The 21752-nt window shown below is 37.6% G+C and overlaps 1 protein-coding gene across 2 annotated transcripts; it reads right to left on the bottom strand.

Annotated features, from left to right (window-relative positions):
• Nucleotides 1–17065: 17065 nt before the first annotated feature.
• On the bottom strand, nt 17066–20299 carry LOC147607970 (acetylajmalan esterase 2-like). 2 transcript variants are annotated; one of them, XM_086790054.1, is made up of 3 exons: nt 19442–20283; nt 18271–18489; nt 17066–17753 (listed from the first exon to the last, which is right to left on the bottom strand). In XM_086790054.1, exons 1-3 carry the CDS (start codon nt 19746–19748, stop codon nt 17578–17580), a joined length of 702 nt encoding a protein of 233 aa, XP_086646180.1. In that variant the 5' UTR covers nt 19749–20283; the 3' UTR covers nt 17066–17577. The 2 variants fall into 2 exon arrangements, with proteins under 2 accessions (XP_086646180.1, XP_086646181.1); XM_086790055.1 differs by lacking the exons at nt 17066–17753; nt 18271–18489 and adding an exon at nt 18935–19141 and having other exon boundaries at nt 19442–20299.
• Nucleotides 20300–21752: the final 1453 nt, after the last annotated feature.

Genomic DNA, 21752 nt, shown 5'->3' with positions numbered 1-21752 from the left:
AGGGAGGGGTCTGGTTGTATAGTGTGTCCATGTTGAGCCTTAGCATGTCGTCAGCTGATGTAACTCTTGTATATACTCAGTCACATGATGTGTGTGTATGCCTTTGGATGGCATAAGTGGATGTTAGGTGGGAATGGGGGCTACGACCCACTTAAATCAAATATTTTGTTGCTAAGGCTTAAGCCTTAGACAAGGCTTAATAGGCAAGTCGATGACGGCCACCACAGGCATGCAAGAAATCGCACATACACACAGAAACTGGATTTGGAATGCATGAAATGTATGGACAAGCCCATGAAGGAAAGATTGAAGGCGGCGGCATGCCTTACACTGAAGCTGAGAATAGAAGGAACGGGGGGGGGGGGGGGCTGAAAGCCGTCGACATCATCTATATGTGTGTGATGATACGAGAGGAATTGCTTGGCCAAGATCAAGGGAGATGTTGCCAAAAATCCCCTTCGATTAATCAAGGGACTGAGAAGAACAAGGAAGAGGGCCTGCCAAGCCAACATCTTGATCGTGTGGAAAAGAAGAGATGTTTCACTTGGGTTTTGTGGATTGGATCACTATATGATGTAATAAATGTTGATGTAATAAATGTTATGCCGTAAAGATCACCTCGCCTTGTATCTCATGTATGTATGTTGCCTACAAGGATGGTGTTTCAAAGATGTTTCTGTTGATGGATGTTGAGTTTAGATGAAACAAAGTCTATGTCATGTGCCACTGAGACGACAATAACTTTTCTATTGTACGGACACCTGCATCGCCGTGTGATTGCAAACTTGTGTATATTTGTATATAATAGTATTAAAATAATATTATTATATACTTACTATATGTATATTAATTTATTTATTTTTATATACTAATTCATATATTAATATAATATTATTATATATTTACTATATGTATAATATTTCTTATATCATTATTATATATTTATATATACATTCTATTATATATTTCTTTTCATATTTTATTAATTATATTTTTTTCTTATTTGTTATTTTTTGTTAATTATACATTTATACTATATTATTATATATGTATACATATATATTATATACATTATATTATTCATGTATATTTATGATATATTATTATATATTTACTCCATATATATATCTTTTATTTTCTTATTTATACTTATGTATTATATATATAGAAGTCTGTCACGTGCCACTGAGACGACGATACCTTTTCTATTGTATGAGCACCTGAAATAAGCCAAAGACATGAAGCCTTGCCATTGAGACAAGAACCACATGTTTTCCTTGTGCTATGAGATAAGAAACCTTTTAAGATTGTGATTCCATCCCTTGTCAACTCAAGGGCGATGCCCTCTTTGCTTCAAGTGGTATTAATTGTTGGGTTTGTGTGTTGGGTTCATCATCAACAATGTGGAGTGAGCTATAGAGAGGCAACCTTCCGCTTTAACCAAAAGCCTCACACCATCTTACATATATGCTCTCTGACACATAGAAACGCACCCCCTCCCCCCTCTACATACACGTATGATTGCATACTTATGTGGATATATTTGTATATAATAGTATTAATATAATATTACTATATACTTACTATATGTATATTAATTTATTTATTTTTATATACTATTTCATATAATAATATAATATTATTATTAATTTATTTATTTTTATATACTAATTCATATATTAATATAATATTATTATATACTTACTATATGTATAATATTCCATATATCATTATTATATATTTATATATACATGTATATTATATACATTATATCATTTAAGTATATACTATTATATATTTTTCTTATTTTATTAATTATATTTTTTTCCTTATTTATTATTGTTTGTTAATACATTGCATTATATATTTCTTTTCTTAAATTATTAATTTCTTTTATTACTAATCTTTTTTTCTTATTTTATTATTATTTTGTTAATTATATACTTATATATGTTTACATATATATTATATACATTATACTATTTGTGTCTTTATCATGTATTATTATATATTTACTCCATATATATGTATATATATATGCATGTACATATATAACATTATATTATAATATATTAGCATAGATTATATATATATATAGTTATTTAATATCCTTACTTTATGTTTACATATTGTTATCAGATATATTTGTATTCTATATATATTTTGCACTTATTTACTACATAGCTTTCTGTATTATATATTTAAATTTTCTTCTCTCTACACTAATCTCTCGCCCTATTCCCCCCTCTTTCTCCAATATGTGGCCTCTCCCCTCTCCTCCTCTCTCTCCCTCTCTCTACGACAACACATGGCTCCTCCCCAATCATACCCGCTTCTCTCTTTCCCCTACCCTGACACTTATCCCTCTTCCAACCACCATGTAATCTCCCCAAACTAGAGCATAACTATATAATCTAATCTAATTTATATTTATATTCATGTTTTATTAAAATCTACTTTTATTCTCTCTCTCTCATTGGGATTGCCTTTGGGATGACATGAAACCACCTGGGTTCAAGTCTCTCCGTCGATTGGTCACTCTAGATCAATAAAGTCGACGTGGCTCTCTCTCTCTCTCTCTCATATTTCACAAAGAAAATTTTTCACATCCAGTCCACCTAGTACAAAAACTTCCACATCGCTCAGCATTCTCACAATAACCATCAATGGCAAAACAGCTTCCCTAATATCACTAGAGACATGCATGCACTACTAACCTACCTTATCAACAACTCAGAAATTATGGAATCAATCCTCGACACAAATTACACATGGGCCAACCACGCTATGCGGACCAACAACAGCAACAAGAGCTTGTTCAAGCACACTCTTTAAGGCACCTGAAGCTGCCTAGTTGGCCAAGTACTTCCATAATTAAAGGACTCCGAGCCCTCCTCGTGTGTTAAAGCCATCACCTTTTGGAGAATGGGTCACAACATTATTTTGGAAGGTTTTAAAAGGCACACCACAGCTTAGGCTAATAAGGCTAAATCTAGGTTAATCTAGTTGCCACTTTCTTTCATAACTCAAGCGCTATAACTTGTTCACACACTAAGTGTAAAATAACTGAAATTCCTCTAACACATGTGCTAGTACAATCGCGCAATGCTGCGCACAAGCGCGCATACATAATATGTACAATCATTTGACACGTGGCTAACAAACAATCCGAGAGATGATATAGACAAGATCCTCCATGTGCAACACATGCAGTGCTCATCACGTATCTCACAAACATAAACATATTAGTTATTCCAATTGTACTCAGGATTGTTATCACTCACGACGATTAATCACAATATGAAACATTGATAGTAGGCACAAGCACATGTTACACTTCGATTGAGAGTATCATTTTACACATTATCCTAGCATGGCATGTCTTATCACTTGTTACACTTCGATGAGTGTATCACTATATGCATCATCTAGCATGGCATGTCGTTTGCATAAATCACTTGTTACACTTCGATCGTGGTGTGCAATTGTCTAGCAAGCATAGTCCACTTGTTTCACTTTGATAACACAGAGTCGACAAGCATGGCGCTCCTCGTTACACTCTTCAATTATAGCATACACCCGTTAAAAATACCAATAACACTAGGTAACTAGTATTTAATGTGGGGTCACCAAACTTGTCATGTTTCTCTTTCAGCCGCCAGGGTGGCACCCAAAATGATTTAGCATCTCCATCATCCAAGTGCTATACGCAAATGGATCGAATGAAGAACCTAGATCCATGAAGAATCTACAAAAAGAATCCATTTGTATGCATCATGTATCATGAAGTGTATCGTGCATCATGAAGTTGCGTGTAAATGAGCGTGTAAAATCTCGTCCAGGATCGCGTGTATCTCCACGTGAAAAAACTGTTGAGATATCGAGCTCATCTAGTGAGGCAGTGGACACTGATGACCCGCCTGGGGGATAGGCCCCACACTTACACCACTGGCATGGTTGGTGAGATCATGGGTGATATGCGGCCAGTGAGATGATAGGTTGTGTGACAGCCATTCTAGAGACTGGCATAGTTATAGCACCAGCTCATTTAGTTGGGTTTACACTATAGAGAACCCTAGTATGTATTTGGTTGAGTACCTTTTCATATGTGTGTACTCTTAGCTTTGTATATGGTGTGTTGAGTGTTGAGTGAAGGAGAAGAAGATTTTCAGCCTCTCACCTTGTGTGTTCTCTATTAGGGTTTTGTGAGTGTGTGTGTGCTTGCAAGAGCTCAAGCTCTCTTCTCCCCTGCATCTTTTCATGGTATTAGAGCCTGGTTCATGCTAAGGGCAAGCAAGAGAAGCACAGGAAGCGATATGAGGGTAAGAGCTTCAACTACTCTTCCCTATTTGTGTTGGCGACGACTACACCCTTGTCGGGAGCTCTACAGGAGGCACCGACAAACGATCTCTGATTGAGGAGCTTTCTTCGCGGGAGTAAAGCTATAGGACAACTATCCTATCCTATCGGACAGAATTTTCTCGGTCGAAAACAATCTTCACAAAACAAAAACAGCTCAGAGCAATAGGCCTTCTACACAAGTTCAAGAAGAGGACGAGGTAGAGGAGGCCGTGGACGTGGTCAAGGTGGCCGAATAGGTAATCACAATTATGGCGGGCCAACAGTAGCAACAACAACAGTCCCAGAATTCACAACAACAACAACAACAACACGCAAGTGGAAGAGGCCAATTCAAAGGCAGGGAGAGTCAAAGAGGTTGTGGAAATTGGCAAAGGCAATATAATGATACACGTGGATGCTTTTATTGTGGTAAGCATGGACATGTGCAGGCAGATTGTTATAAGAAGCAGGCTGACATGCAAAATGGAAAATTGCAGCAAAACAACTATGCATCCTCGAGCAGAAATAATGAGGATAATGAAAGGTTGTTTGTTATGCAGCATGTCGTTAATGCCATATCTGAAAATGTTGAAGCAGCACATAAAGATGATGTATGGTACGTTGATTCAGGTGCTTCGAACCACATGACAAGCCATGGGGAGTGGTTCAAGGAGATGAAAAACCTTGAAAGACCAGGTTTTGTGGAAACAGGGGATGACACTGCTCATCCAATTGCCCATGTTGGAGATGTGCCATTGTCTATGCAGGATGGCAAAGTGAAGTACCTTACAGATGTACTTCATCTTCCGAACATAATAAAGAATCTAGTTTAAGTTGGCCAGATGATTGAGCAGGGTTTGCAGGTTCGGTTTAACCCTGATGGTTGATATGTTGAAGACTTTAAAGGCAAGTGCAGGTTGGTTGCAAAAGACAACAGAGTGGGTAGAATGTTTACATTGAATGTAAACATGCATGAAGTGAGTGCTGCGATGTTTGAAAATGGTTCAGGAATTGTTGCAGACACATACATTTGGCATAAAAGAATTGGACATGTGAATGTGCAGAGAATGAAGTCTATGCAGACTAAAGGATGACATGGCTGCCAAAATTTAAAGTTGAAGGTATGCAGAGAATATGTGAAGCATGCCAATTTGGAAAGCAAACAAAGCATGTATTTCCATGTAACCGAAATGTGAGCAGAAATGCACTAGATGTTGTGCATTCAGATGTATGGGGTCCTACGAAGACCATGTCTATGGGAGGCTGCAGGTATTATGTGACATTTATTGATGACCACACAAGGAAAGTGTGGGTATACTTCATTAAGGGTGAGGTGTTCACTCACTTTCAAAATTTCAGAGTTATGGTTGAAAAGCAAAAAGGGAAATATGTAAAGTGCCTAAGGTGTCAGATGGAGGGGGAGAGTACTTCTCCAATGAGTTCTCTGAATTTTTGAAAAAAAATGGTTTTCAGAGACACTTTACATGCAGATACACTCCACAGCAAAATGGAGTTGCTGAGTGGAAAAACAAGCACATTGCTGAGATTGCGCAAGCATTGATGGAAGAGAAGAATATGCTGCATAGCTATTGGATTGAGGTTGTTTCTACAGCAGTTTACATCATGATCAGGACTCCAACTGCAGCCATACATGATGTAACTCTAGAGGAGAGGTTTACTAGCAGAAAACCTGATTTGTCTCATCTGAAAGTCTTTGGATGCATTGCATATGTGCATGTGCCAGATGAGCTGAGAACTAAGCTGGATCCAAAAGCTGAAAAATGTGTGTTTATTGGGTATTCCCTTGAGCAAAAGGGATACAGGTGTTATAACCCTACTATACGTGAGTTGAGAGTAAGCAGGGATGTTGTTTTTGATGAGATGAGCAGCTGGTATGCTATTGAAAAAGAAGCTATTGGGGTTGATATGAGTGGAAGTGTGGTTGCACAGAATGCCAGTTAGCAATCACACTCTTTAAGTGGACTAGGAGAGTCCTCATCTAGTGGTTCTGTTGATAGACCATGGAGTGGCAGGCTACGTCATAATACCAGTCCTGCAAATGTGATTAGTACATCACATAAAGGCAAAGAGAAAGTGGTTGAGCCCCTTAGTATGCCTAACATTTCTGCATTGCATTCTCATGTTGATGTAGAGTCTAGTGGCTCAAAGATGAGCCTTGATGATGAGGAGCTTGGGATACCAGCTATGAGAACACTTGGTGTAAAGAAGGCTATGGAAGCCATGAATGCAAAGCTGCGAAGATCTGGGAGCGTGAAGAATCCTGTGCAGAGGTTTACCTATGATGGTTATGTGGCACATCACTATGCATACATGGCAAAAGTTGTACAGGTTGTAGAGCCCACATGCATTGATGAGGCTGTTGGAAATGTGTGTTGGGAGAAAGCTATGGATAAAGAGATGGATGCACTATATGGAAATGAGACTTGGGATTCAGTGCAATTGCTTGAAGGCAAGAAAGCCATTGGATGCAAGTGGTGGGTGTACAAAGTATTGCTTCTATTTTGGTCCAGTGCACTATGTTCAATGCTATATGGTGTGAAGGAAAGCATTTTCGAACACAAAGAATTGATGATAAGAGAGGAATACACAAGATTGCGGTGTCATTAATAGCTTTGAGGGAGCCAATGGAAAAATGGATGATTATTGTGGCACAATCCAAGACATATTTAGGCTTGACTTTCATCGTTTCTTTGTGTATGTTTTGGATGTCAAATGGCAAATGAACGTGGTAGAAAAAGGGCCTAATGCAACGATAAAACACCATGCAAGTGGCTATGTAACTATTGACTCTATAAAGTTTTGGCGAACAAAGAAAGATAGGCTCGTATTGCCACAACAATGTGAGCAGGTATGAATTTTTTTACTAATGTGTTTCATGTACATATATATCTAAGCTCACGTACCCCTTGACTTTTGATATGCTAATTAATTGCAGTATGTGTATTTCAGTAGGTTATCTATCTGCCAATGGTGCATGACACTAAATGGTGGTACGTCATCCCTATTGCACCATGTTCCAAAGTGATGTATAATACATTCACTGATATGGAGCATATGGAGGATGTAGCAGGCCGCAATGAAGATGATGTCGAACATGCCAATGAAGATATTGTGATTGAAATAAGAGATGATCATGATAATGAGGATGAGCGTGCCATTTCTGATGATCATGAGGATGACCCTACCATTGATGATGATGGTGATGTTGATGGGGATGATCAGGGCATCGGTACCATTATCACTGGACAGAATATCGATAGTGGAATAAATTTAATCATAGCCTTACAAATTGATCAAATGGATATTGATGTTGATCGTTTGGCAAGGATGGATCTTATTGAAGATGAGATCGAATCCTAACCAATCCATCATTGTATCGTTCTAAATTGATGACAATTCTATTGTATATGTTATCTTTTAATTATCATCTCATGATTTGTTTTTGAATATATATTGTTGTAAATGCATGTAGTGGGATTGTGTAATGATATATATTGTAATGTACTATGAGATGGTTTAACGAAGATGGTTTTTATTTTTTTAAAGGTATGGAGTTTTTCTTAAATAATATTTGCTCTCTGCTATGGAGTTTTTCTTAAATAATATTTACTCTCTGCTATGGAGTTTTTCTCTACTATCCCGTGTAATAAAGCGTTTATATCTACGTCTAAAACACAGTGTTTACGCATATATACATGCTCTGTTACACACATTTATGAACTCAGTATACACGCAAATTTAAATGCCCATATACATGCGCCCAATTTTACTCATATACATGCACGACCATATACGTGCCCATAACTTATCACGTGTATCGAACGCGTGTATGGAAGCATTGTCTTGTAGTGATCCAGATTTTCTTAATGAGAATCAATGATCTCTCATCAGGGTAATCTACCCATCATTTGGCTGAATTTCTAACTAGATTCTTGGTGATTTCGGTTAAAGGAAAAACTATGCTAATTCAACGGTAGTCTATTCTTTGTGTCAAGAATTGGAATTAGTCACGAGGTTTTTTCTTGATTCAAATTCGAGAGATGGGCAAGTAGTTTACTAGCCGCCCCTCTCGCGGTCATGGTCTAACCAAAATTATTCGGTTTACTTCTAACTTTGATTTCTAAGGATTTTCTTCAGATAAAAATCTATTGAACTTCTAATCGTAAGGAAAATTCTAACTTTATGAATTTCATTCCTTCCTAACCATATTAGATTAAGAAATGGTTCTATATGAGAATATCGGGTTTTTATAAAAATACTCTCCTTCCATTAATCTAAGTTTGGGTAAATATCAATTTGGTGATTTATCCACCTAAAATATCTAAGAATATTATTTCTACCAATTTAATTATCAACCCTAATTTTTTAGGTAGAATTATGGTGAAAATTCCTCTTTTGTCACCAAAATTTAATTTAAACCTTTCTCTACTTAAAATACTATAAAAATTCTTCTTTAAAATTAAATACAAATATCCATTGCTTAAAATCCCTCTTTTTGCATTTAAATGATTAAATTCCAAATGTCATGGGAATTTCTCTTTTATCATTTAAAAATTTCTTATGCATAAAATAAATTTAATCAAAATTTCTATTTTTTAAATTAAATAAAATTATCCATTATTTTAAATATGCCAAAATTTCTCTTTTACTATTATTTAATTACTTGGATCTCAATTATCATGGAAATTCCTCTTTTCACATAAAAATAAATTTATCAAAAATTTCTCTTTTCTTTTAATTAAATATTTATGCATAAATACTAAAAATTTATTTCACATGAATATGATGAAAATCATTCTTTTTGCATAGGATGTCCAATCCTAGAATATGGTAGTAAGTCCTCTTTTAGCATTATGCATAAAAATAAGATATGTATTATTTTCTGAAAATTTTACCATAGCTTTGCTGCTATTACTGACAATTTTTAATTTTCTTAAAAGAATAAAACATTGTAATGCAAATATGATAGAAAATCTATTATTGAGCTTAAATCTAAACTATGAATTTAAATCATAATTTTAACCATAATCATAAACTTAATTATGAATATCCCACTAGATTAAGCTATTTCCATTTTTTCTCTTTTTCCAAATTGATAAGATTATCTCTTTCTCATTCTAAGAATCAATTAAAGTAGTTTTAAACTACTTATAAATAATCTAAAATAATTAACCATTATTTTGTTAACATAAAAGCATAAAAATACCATTTTCTTATTCTCTAGCTTAACAAGCTTAGAGTTTGGTTTTGAATTAAGAATTTATCAATGAGAAGTATTCTTTTGCTAAAGAATTAGCCATAGGAATGACTATTCTTTTTGACAGAGAGATATACATAAGAAAGCATTCTAAATAAGCATAAAGATTAACTTTTTCTTGATTACACATTGAAATTCTTAGGAAAAGCTTGATTTGAATTTAAAACAATCAATTAGAAAACTTCTCAAGCTTGAGAGGGGTTGAGAAGAGAAGGCATTTGAGAAAATTTAACAAAAAATCATAAAATTCATTCTTACCTCACGGATTAGCTTGCTTCTTTTTCTAGAAGTGAAGCCCCCAGCCAATCAATTGGTTTAGCAAGTGGAGAAGAGAGCTCCAAGAAAGGTTGAAGAGAGAGAAAAGCTCCAAGCTCCCCAAAAGTAGAGGAAATTTAAGGGATAATAGAAAATACGATTATTTTAATGTAATACTGGCATGGTATAGCTCACAGATGAGAATACAAAAGAATGAGGGTCTATTTATAGGTGAGGGAGGCCACTAACTGAGTCCAACTGGGTTCTAGAATTTTCTAGCTTCAGTTTGACTCAATTTGGACAAGATTTGGACCAGTTTGGGTCCCCTTTTGATCCAGTTTGATCCAGGAGAGAGGAGAGGTAAAAATATCAAAATGTTTTTGAATTAAAAACCCTCCCACACATGTGAAGGAGGCGCTTACCTCAAAGGTCCCCCTCTCCTTACCAAGGTGTCAAAAATTCATCATTTCTCCAAAATATCGCATTTTTTTTTAGTAGTTTCTCATATTTTTTAACTAATAGACCTTATACTCAGTCAACTCTTTATCTTATGTGAGCATTTACTCATTTTTGGGTATTTTCTTTATTCATTGGATTTTTCTCATCACAACACTTGGATTAATCCTATTGGGCCATAGGAACCTTAATTGAACACTAATCCATAAATTTCTGAAAATCTAGACCCTTAGGCTAAGGTCCCTTATATCATTTTTAATTGATTCCTAATGCACCTTGGAGAGTTTATTTTAAACTTCTGTTTCAGGGAAATATATTTTAGATATTAGGAGAATTTTTATATCTAAAAATATCTCAATATTGAATTACCTCTCTCTAGACTTTTTCTTCTCTCTAGGCAAAGGAAAAGCAATATTTTCTTGCATTCTGAAATAGGGAATGATTACAGGGGATTGAGGTAAAAGCTTTTTCATTATTCAAGCTGAGGAGGAATCTTACAAAAGCCAACCTCTCATTGTCTTGTATTCTCTTATGCTAATTCAATAGAGTGCTCTTCTTCTCTGTTGGAATATATGATCAATGTCATGGTCTAAGGTTAAGGCACACAATGAAATGTAAAAGGACCATGTAATATGAAGAGAATCCAGGTGAATGAAGGGTAAACCCCCACTTGAGATAGGCGAGTTTCAGAAGATGCTCTGGAGGCTATATTCTCGGGAGCCATGTGGGGGGAGATGGCCTTGGATGCCCTTGATGATATGTAAGCAGTGATGTCACTCAACCATGTACACCTTGGCTATAAAATGGTGGCCCTCCTAATGAGAAAAATACGAATTTCTATGCTATGTGAAGCTCCTCATCATGCTGCCATTATGTTCCCTTAATCCTGTGCTAGTTAATTATCTTTTTGCTCATGTGACCACCATGGATTATCTTGAACTACCATAGCTCATTTATCATCCCTTGCTCACATTAAGCTTGCATTATCACTCCTTATGCTTTTCCCAACATGGTATCAGAGCCATGATTATCCTTAGGCATAGTAATTAACCACATTAATTAGATTTCTCATTTTTTCAAGCTTTCCATTAAAGCTCCAACTCACCCCCTGCTGGTCTTTTGCTTCATACAAGCTCTATAGTCCATCAAATCACAAGCTTTTTGATTCAAAAGAAAGCTAGCAGCCGGCTCCATCGACGCCTAGCTCCATTTGAGCTCCCATGAACTCCACGCGGCGCAATCAACTCTGCAACAGCACGCTTTTGTGCAGCGAAATTCGTCAAATTAGCGTCGTACGGTGAATGGTTTCCTAATTCCTCTTGTGAGCATAACATTGATGCTATGAAGCCCTCACGTGTTGATTTTCATGAGCAATGGTCCACTGTAGCTGCTGTTTGAACTAATTTATCAGTGGGCAGTACATGCTGTGATGCAGAGAAGATTTCCAGAGATTGATGCAGCATCTTGACATGTTTGAGTGCTGAGTTTAAAGCCAACACCTTGGTTTTCACTTGGTTTAAAGCATTTTATGTTTCTCATTTGGGAAGAGCTTCATTCAATTGCTCAAAGCTCACTCTGTTTTTGGGGCAGTTTTCTCTCTTTGAATTAATCACCTCCACTAATCATCATGTACTTAATAGTAATTATCTATTGAGATGACATTCTAATATGCATATTGAGTTGAATACCTCTTTGTAGTCATGCCTTCGGATGCGGAATCATCTAATGAAGCTTATATCAAGAAATCATTGAAACCCAAAAGCAAAATTAGAAAACCTAGGATGAAAACCAAGTCTAGGCCCAGTTATTATTACTATGCAAAGGCTTATGGGTTTGGGGAATTCTTGAGTAATATCATGCATCTATATGGTGAAGGGGGATTCTAGCTTTTAATACTTTGAATTGTTCAATTCCAATCATGGAGTCAACTTACATATCATCCTCTTTCATCAAGAAATTCAACGGTCATGACTTCCACACTTGGCAAGTCAAAATGAGGTTCTTACTAATGAAAGAAGGAATTTGGGGCATAGTCAATGGTACTATACCTAAACCTGCCACACAAGAAGGAGAAGTCTCTTGGCAAACCAAGGATGAGAAAGCATTAGCTCTCATTGCCCTTGGAGTTGAAGATAGTTATATACATTACATTGGTAATGGAACATCTTCACAAATTGCTTGGAATTCACTAGATAAATCCTTTGTTGGTGCTCAAGGCCTCCACAGCAAAATCAGTCTCAAAGTAGACTTTTACAGTCTAGAGTTCAAGGTTGATGAGACACTTGCGTCTCACATCAACACCATGAAGAGCTTGATGGCCCAGCTCGAAGCCATCAATGAACCAGTCAAGGAGAGTGATGCCATAGCCATCCTCCTAAAGTCAATGCCATCCGAGTATGATACACTCATGCCAACCTTAAAGTACATGCAGGATCCCACTTTGGAGAGAATAGAGAGTGTTCTCTTGGAAGAAGAGAAGAAGTTGAAAGGTAGGGCCATTGATCTTGTCTCAACCCAGGCATACCTTGTTCAAAAGCAAGCCGGCAAACCACTCCAATGTACACATTGTGGAAGGACAGGACATCTTGCCAAGAATTGCTACCACAAAGACAAGCCAAAGCCGAATGTGCACCAACGAGAATGTGCACCAAATGTGGAAAGCCAGGTCACCTCGCCGACATGCTACACCAACCAGGCAAATATGGCAAGCACTTCGAATGATTCCGAAGAAGCAATTCAAGCATGTAACAATGTTACTACCTCTTTTGATGAAGCGGTAGATGCAGACTGGGCTTTCTAAAGACAACAATGTTTATGCTCTCTCTTACCCAAATGTTTATGTATGGACACCTCTAACCACCGATGATGTAGGTTATGTGTTATTATGATGCCCACAATATCTCTCAGTAGGCCATGTAGCCCTCAAGGGGGGAGTTGGGTCTCCATGACCAACAAATGATGATGATGCCCATGGATATGATGATGATGATGCTATGATGATGATGGGGTATGGGAGAGGAATGTTTTCATGTAGGAATGTTTTCATGTCATGCTATTTTCTTTTCGCAATGTAGAAGCTATGCTCCCTATGAGCAATGCTAATTTCTTTTATGTACTGTAGAGCTATACTCCTTATGAGTTAAGCTTTTTCTTTCATGTAATGTTTGGATCAAGGGAGGGCAATATACCATGCCATGATCAAGGGAGGGTGTTGGAATATATGATCAATGTCATGGTCTAAGGTTAAGGCACACAATGAAATGTAAAAGGACCATGTAATATGAAGAGAATCCAGGTGAATGAAGGGTAAACCCCCACTTGAGATAGGTGAGTTTCAGAAGATGCTCTGGAGGCTATATTCTAGGGAGCCATGTGGGGGGAGATGGCCTTGGATGCCCTTGATGATATGTAAGCAGTGATGTCACTCAACCATGTACACCTTGGCTATAAAATGGTGGCCCTCCTAATGAGAAAAATACGAATTTCTATGCTATGTGAAGCTCCTCATCATGCTGCCATTATGTTCCCTTAATCCTTGATTAATTGCTAGTTAATTATCTTTTTGCTCATGTGACCACCATGGATTATCTTGAACCGCCATGGCTCATTTATCATCCCTTGCTCACATTAAGCTTGCATTATCACTCATTATGCTTTTCCCAACATTCTCTACTCTCCTATGCTATGCTATTGCTTTCTTTCTTGCCTCTTACTTGTTTGAGCTCTTATGTGTTCTTGCTTGTATGTATGTGAGAGAGTGAGTGTGTGAGATTGGGTTGTGAGGAGAGTCAATCTTTCATTGGTGTGCGGTAGCCAAGCGAGGAGGTTGAGCTACTTCTTTTGTGATGCAACCTACGAGGATCGGCAAGCCACGTTCATTTAGGAGGTGACACACCCTGACCATGCTTTATGTGTTAGTCTTTAGACAATGGCATATTGGTTTCTCAATTGAGCTTCCATATGCTCTTGAGCGCAGTGAGGCAAAGCCCCACGACGAGAGTAGTTTCCTATACCCTTCCCATGGTGCAAGGAGTTACCAAGGGGCCATTCATAATGCCTTCGGAAGTTTGCATTCCTTGCCTTCTAAACTAGGCATCACAAGATGTGGTGGATGCTCAACGTCACTTGCCACTTGTCATCATGAGCGACAAAATCTAGTACCGTGGTTAACCTGCTATGGGGGCAAATGTCTCCTAAAACTTGAATCTCTTGACACCTATGAAAAGTCCTTACCACCATGAGTTGTGGCTTATACTTCTCTAATGACATCAGTACTTAGCCTTCCAAACCCACTTAGTGCCACTAACCTTAATTTGTTTATTGTGTTTCTCATAGTGGAGTCATAGTCTATCCACATCCAAACTTGTATTCTTTCATTATCTTAGCCATCAAGGCCTAACCCCTATTTTGTTGCTCTATTCTCTTTTCATGCAAATAGGGGACTCATCTTCTTAGCTAGTGGATATTTTTCATTAAAAACCTACTGCATCCACTTTTTATGTATGACACATTCCTTCATACTTAAGCAAGCTTGTCTTCTTCATCTTTAGATTCCACCTCTTATGTGGAATGGTTGTGGGCTAGGAAGAAACAGTTTTTCCTACTTGAGTCTAGAACATGCACATACAATCATATGTAAATATTTTCAAATATGACATTGAATTCGTGGAATATGCATGTTGAGTACTCTTGTTGATGAACTGTAGTGTTGTCTACATTAGCCTAAACATTATTTGGCATATCTTTTCCCTTTAGCATAGTCAAATTCCACTATGTATATGCACTGTAGTGTTAACTACATTAGCCTAAAAGGTATTTGGCATACCTTTTCCCTTTGGCATAATTAGATTCCACTATGTATATGCACTATAGTGTTAACTACGTTATTCTAAAAGGTATTTAGCATACCTTTTCCCTTTAACATAATTAGATTCCACGTCTTGTGTGGAATGGGTGCATGCCTCCCCTTTACCATTGAGGTGGGAGCCTGTAGGATTAAAGTTGGTGGGGTTATGTCTACTAAGATACATCTTTATTGATGGATAAAGTGGACGAAGCCGCCTCCTCCTCCACCTGATGGGATTGTTGTATAAACACCACATCATGACCTCCTTCAGAGTGGCTGCAAACTATGCTATCAGAGAGAGGGAAAGAGTGCATTTATGGGGACCCTGCAATATCCCCCTCGAATATTGTGCTTGGTAATCGAGCGCTTAGGGCCCCATGCCCTAGTGATTTGATCGGGCTAGACGTTAGATCCTCACTCGCGGAGGTAGGATTAATCGACTTGGAAAATGCCATGTTTGGGCCGATGGTCGTGGCCGGCCTCAGCAGTTGCTCAGGCCTAAGCATAGAGAAAACCCCGTCGGGTGGCTTGCATCTGTGGGGAAAGGGGATTAAAGACGTGCCTAAAGGTGGGCTATGTGTCGCAGGGGTTCGCCTGGAGTTCTTCACCAAAGGGAGAATAACCATAATAGGTTCAAAAAGGATAATCCTCAGTTGATCTTCCTTGCCTTTAGGGTTGCCTTTGACATCACACTAACACTTTTTTCCTTTTGGTCCTTGATGAGTCTAGAACATGCATAGAACAAGCACTCTAATTGTTTTGAAATATGACACTGAAGGCTTGGAATATGTAAGGAGTCATCCTCTTCACTGCTTTGGTGTATCTCTTGTTGATGAGTATATGCACCTTAATGTTAACTACATCAATCCAAAAGATATTCAACATTCCTTTTCTCTTTATCATACTCCTTGTCATCTCCATAATTTCTTTCTTGTCTCAATTCAACCAAATTTTGCCATACTTTAATATTTTCAATCTCAATATTTAAACTAGGCATTGTCGAGTGCGTGAGCATGCTCAATACACATTTACTCATAAAGGAGACCTTACAAAATAGAGCAACTTTGCACAACCATAATGACAAGAATGGAGCATAGATTTCCAACAATTCCTTCTACCGACAACTCTAAGAGGATTTATATAATATAGGACTTTATAGACTTCTACAATCCTCTCTTTATAATTTACATTTGTTTGGTACAAAAACAAGAAAGACTTTAATATACTCATATATATTTCCATATTTGTTTGTACAAAAATACGAAAGACTTTAATATACTCATATATATTTCTATCTTTGTTTGTTTTATGCTCCTGAAGTTGGTGAGGGAATATGAAATAATTTGGAAGGGACCATAAAAGGAGAAAGATAATTAAGTTAAAAAATACTATTTTGTGACTGTGTTTGGTTCATGGATTTTTCCAACATTTGTGCAAAAAAATATTCTTCCTTCTTGTGAATAACAGTATTTTGGTGCATCCCAGCATTGGGCGTGAAAAAGTGTTGCAGATCTACCTTACTTTCTTGCAGATATAAAAGAATCAATGACTATCTATTCAACACATCCAATTTTCTTCTGGATAACTGATCATTAATCTGGCAGGAAATGCTACATGATGGTCATTAATCTTGTTTAAGTGATCATTAATCTGGTAGGAAATGCTACATGGTGGTCATTAATTCTTCTTTTAAGAAATGCTACATGGTGGTCATTAATTCTTCTTTAAGGGATGATTAATCTGGTAGGAAATGCTACAAGATGATGGCAGAGGTGGTTGATTCCAATCCAAGGCCACTAGAAAAATTCGAAACAGAGCAAATGTCAAGCCCATTAGGTGGGTTAAGGTAGGAACCAGTGTTGAAGATCTGCTTGGAGACCTGTAAGTTGAAGTTGTCTGAGTAATGGAGGCCATCCCAGTTGATGTAAGTGTTGGGATCAGAGCAGAGGAAGGCTGTGAGATTGCTACAAAAGTCTGAGGAATCGAAGCTGTAAGGATGCTCAGGGCCAGCACCGCAACATGCATCAAAAGCATTGGTCAAGCCTGTTGCAATATCATACCATAGGTTAGCCAATAATACAATTACCTGAAGTTAAGTTAGCCTATAATACAATAATACAATACCTTAGGTTAACTTAGCCAATAACACAATAATACAATCCTTAAGTTAATTTAGCCTATAATACAATTATACAATAATACAATACCTTAAGTTAACTTAGCCAATAATATGCAACAATACAATCCTTAAGTTAGTTAGCCTATAATAATTTGATGGCAATTCATGAAACTACCCAAAGGTTAAACATCACATTTTTCACTAACTTTATGAGCTTTCTAATTAGGTTTGATGGCAATTCATGAAACTACCCAAAGGTTAAACATCACATTTTCACTAACTTTATGAGATAAGAATTATTACTTCTGCTACTTGTCTTATCTTTTGCACAACAATAGGTACAAAGGTGGCATTGAGATAACTCAATGAGTGGGTCGAATTAAAAGCCGAAAAGTAATCATTACCACCACTCTCAATGACATATAATCCATTGGCAAAAGAAGCTAGGCTAGGCTTGCCTACACACATATATACACAATTGTCAAAATAACATCAAGCATTCTTACATAGTATGTATGATGCATATAACATCAAGCATTACCAAAATAATATGAAGCATTCTTACATAGTACATGATGCATATAACATCAAGCATTGTCAAAATAACCTCAAGCATTCTTACATAGTACATGATGCATATAACGTCAAGCATTGTCAAAATAACCTCAAGCATTCTTAGATGGTGCATGATGCATATAAGACATGCACATACAAAAAATTTTGGGCATTCCCACCTTTTGCACGAGCTTCGCCTCTACTTAAAGGATAAGATGCCATGTGAGCATACAACATGAAGCATTCTTACATAGCACATAATGCATATAACATCAAGCATTTGCCAAAATAACATCAAGCATTCTTACATGGTACATGATGCATATAACATCAAGAATTGCCAAAATAACATCAAGCATTCTGAGATAGTACATGATGCATAGAAGACATGCACATTTAAAGAATTTTGGGCATTCACACCTTTTTGTGTCCCACGCGCGAGCTTCGCCTCTGCTTTAAGGGTAAGATGCCATGTGAGCTGCTGCTCAATATACAATTCATCGGTTGGAAAGATTTGAAGGCTATTAAGGAAGGAGGTGTTCAACGTAGTTGCTCCAGCGACAGTATAGTTAACACCATTAGTGAAGCTAGATGTGGTATTTTGGAAGGGGTTTAAGTATGGTATGCCCAAATATGTAGCTGCACATTGTGAGATGCAATCAAGTATTCATGTGGCTATCAACTAGCCCAAAAAAGGTAGTTTCTCTAGCTTGTCTATAACATAAAATGCATGAAATTTTGAAAGCTTTTGAAATTGACAAAAAATTACAAGTAAACATGAGAACCTTGTTAGTGGGAGGATTTTTTAGCATCACTTACTTTTAGCCTAACCTATTCAATACTTCATACCGTCAAAACATGCTCCCTCTAAAAAAAAAAATGGCACCTCATTTCATAACAATTGGAAAAAGCCCCAAAAAAAGAATCACAAAATTCCAAATTTTACAAAAATCAAGTTTAAGACATAATTACATAAAGCATCACAAATATCCACCAAATGGTGGAAAACCTCTATCTCTAAATATTGGAGGTGTTTTTTATAAATTTAAACTAATTTGAAGGTATATAAACTAAGTTGTGAAGGTATATAAACTAAGTTGTGAAGAAAAACAAAACAAAATTAGCTAAAGTGTAAAGTGAGATGCAACAAAATGCTTTGGGTGGGTGAGTAATTGGGCACTTGGTGTAACCCATTGGCTCTCAAGTAGAGAGCTAATTTAACCCCCTTATCGCCACCCGAACACATGTTCAAATCCCACCCGAATAGTAAATCCTTTAAGTACCCATCCTTCTTGGCAAAGACAAAAAAAAAAAAAAAACAAAAACTCAAAAAGCAAACAAACAAAACTAAAAAAAGCAAACAAACTAAACTTTAAAAAGGAATCCTTCTTTGAAAAGAAAAAAAACAAACAAAAACTCAAAAACAAACTAACAAAACTAAAAAAAGCAAACAAAACTAAACTTCAAAAAACAAAAAAAAAAGGGGAAAAAGAAAACTTCAAAAAAAAGAAACAAACAAACAAAACAAAAAAAGAAACAAACAAAAGAAAATGCGCTTAATTAGAGGTTAAATTAAGGATAGAACGAGTACCCAAGTGATCGATCATGAGGCGGCCATCGCTGAAGCGGCCGGTGGGTCTGCCGGGGAAGGTCTCGCCGTAAGGCAGCATGGTAGACCTTGCGGCGCCTGGGCTGCGCATGATGGCGGCGTTTCCTGTGTCGGATAGGGAGTCCCCAAACACAAACAGTGCAGGGAAGCAAGGCGCAGCTGCAGCTTCAGCTATGATCATCACCCCTCTTACTGTCATCAACATAAGGGCCGCCACAGAGCCGATCATTACGGCTCCCTGCGCCATCGCTGATCTCTGTCTTGGAATTCTTTCTGATTCAGAATGCATAGGAAACCAGCTGAAGCTAAGCACGCTCACTCGTCCTGCAAGAATTAAGCTGCGCCGCACTTTAGCCCTCAGTTTTGAAGACTGCGGAACCCTTCTTAGGGCTCAATGAAAGGCTTCAATTCGAAATTATTAAGAAGAAATGGTGGTCCAATTTTTGCCCTTAGGGCTGCCTCACGTGATGTCTGATCACAGCAAGCTCGTGGTCTGTATAATAAATTGCCCCCGTGACGCTGTCTGTGAGAGAGTTGAATACAGACACTGAGCTGTGTGCGTGCGTGTGTGTCTCTCTCTCACAGAGAGTGTGTGTGTGTGTGTGTGTGTGAGAGAGAGAGAGAGAGAGTAGATATGGTATCACTGACACTGTAAATGCAGGCATTCGGTGTTCGAGTGAGTACACGCACTGTGTGTGTGAGAGAGCTGGCCGCTATTGAGTTGTGTGTGTGTGAGAGAGAGAGAGATAGTAGAGAGAGAGTACTTGGTACTGAGTACACGCACTGTGTCTGTGTGAGAGAGCTGGCTGCTATTGAGTTGTGTATGTGTCTGTCATAGAGAGAGAGTACTTGGTACTGAGTACACGCACTGCGTCTGTGGCTGCTGGCTTCTCAATACAAACATTGAGTTTCGTGTTGTGGTGTGAGAGAGAGAGAGATGAGAGAGAACTCACATTGTCACAACATGTGATGGCCCATGGGTCTGTAAAATAGACATTCAGTACTGCATATGTCAGAGAAAGAGAGACACACGTGCTCATCGTGTGTCGTATATATAGTGTGTCTTCTTCTTCTTGAAAGTTGTTGTAAATGCCTTTAAAAATTCCTCAAACTTAGCGAGATTGTATCTCCTGTGCTCCTATGCACATGACGTTTTTCACCACTTGAGAAATTTGAAGCCCACTTTGGACTGATGCATGCAATTTGCAAATTTAACAAAGCTTTTCTACCATCAAAAACTATTCAACTTTCAATATAATTATGTTAAAAAAACTTATTCAACTACCAAAGCTTCAAAACGATGCCTAGTTATCTATCTATCTATATCTATACATCTATCTATATCTATACATCTATACATCGATAAAGGAGACTACTTTGCCCTTTGTCACATGGCATAAAAGGATCCAAAGTAGTTTCCTCCATATATTTGGTAATATATATATATATATATATATATATATATATACTATCTTAAAAAAGAGTTTTACAAAGCTGCCACGTAGTAAAAATTTGGAGGTTCAGGAAAGGGAAGAGGAGGTTTGTGTAGAATTTGATTTTGGAAGCCTCAAAAGACGTGCGAAGTACAAGTTCCCAACAACTAGTATATATAAAGAGAGAGAATTTATTGGAGATGTATAGCTTTTTGGCCCTTGCAACCCATCTAAGATGGTCAAGCTTCCAAAATCCACATTGACAAGTGTGGGTGTCTATCAAACATGTAGATCGCAATGCCTTCCTCACCTCACGCCCCACCATCATCTCACAAACTGCCGAAGGCCTCGCCTACCTCCACTTTGCTGCCTTCCCGCCCACGAGTAATACGCATCCTAAACCACCATATGTAGGCACGCATCTCTGACTTCGACCTCTCTTGCTTCCTCGAGATAGACGCCACCCATATCTCCACCTCCATTGAGGATACATGTCAGCGGGATCATTTCAAGTCTTATTCACACATGTAGGGGTGAGATCACTTTTAAAAATGCCTCCTAGAGGTGGCTTGGTCTCACCCCTACATGTGTCAACGGTCTCACCCCCTACGTGTGTCAATAACCCCGTGAAGTTGGATCATGCTAGAGACGGCATGCTGGAGATGGACGTGTTTTTTTAAATAAATTTTGGTGATTATTAGAAGGAAGTAAAGTACTTCATGATGAGGACCCCTCATATTCTCTACAAAGTGAGGGCAAAGTAACTAACTAATGTGACCGAGATCGGCAAAGTAACTAACGAATGTGACCGAGATCGAACTTGATACTTCCAGGTTACAAGCCACCCCCTTCAACCACTA

The sequence above is a fragment of the Cibotium barometz genome, chromosome 54 (assembly GCF_041138505.1).
Source record: "Cibotium barometz isolate CiBa-2024 chromosome 54, ASM4113850v1, whole genome shotgun sequence".
NCBI classification, from domain to species: domain Eukaryota; kingdom Viridiplantae; phylum Streptophyta; class Polypodiopsida; order Cyatheales; family Cibotiaceae; genus Cibotium; species Cibotium barometz.
Note: the sequence above shows the minus strand (reverse complement) of the source record. Positions and strands in the feature narration are given on the sequence as shown.

What these genes read in the sequence shown, in the direction of transcription:
- LOC147607970 (XM_086790054.1), bottom strand. Translation starts at nt 19,748, where the DNA reads ATGCATTCTGAATCAGAAAGAATTCCAAGACAGAGATCAGCGATGGCG. An exon ending in CCTCATGATCGATCACTTGG is followed by an intron (nt 18,490 to 19,441) that starts GTACTCGTTCTA and finishes CACAATGTGCAG; the next exon opens with CTACATATTTGGGCATACCA. An exon ending in CGCGCGTGGGACACAAAAAG is followed by an intron (nt 17,754 to 18,270) that starts GTGTGAATGCCC and finishes ATATGTGTGTAG; the next exon opens with GCAAGCCTAGCCTAGCTTCT.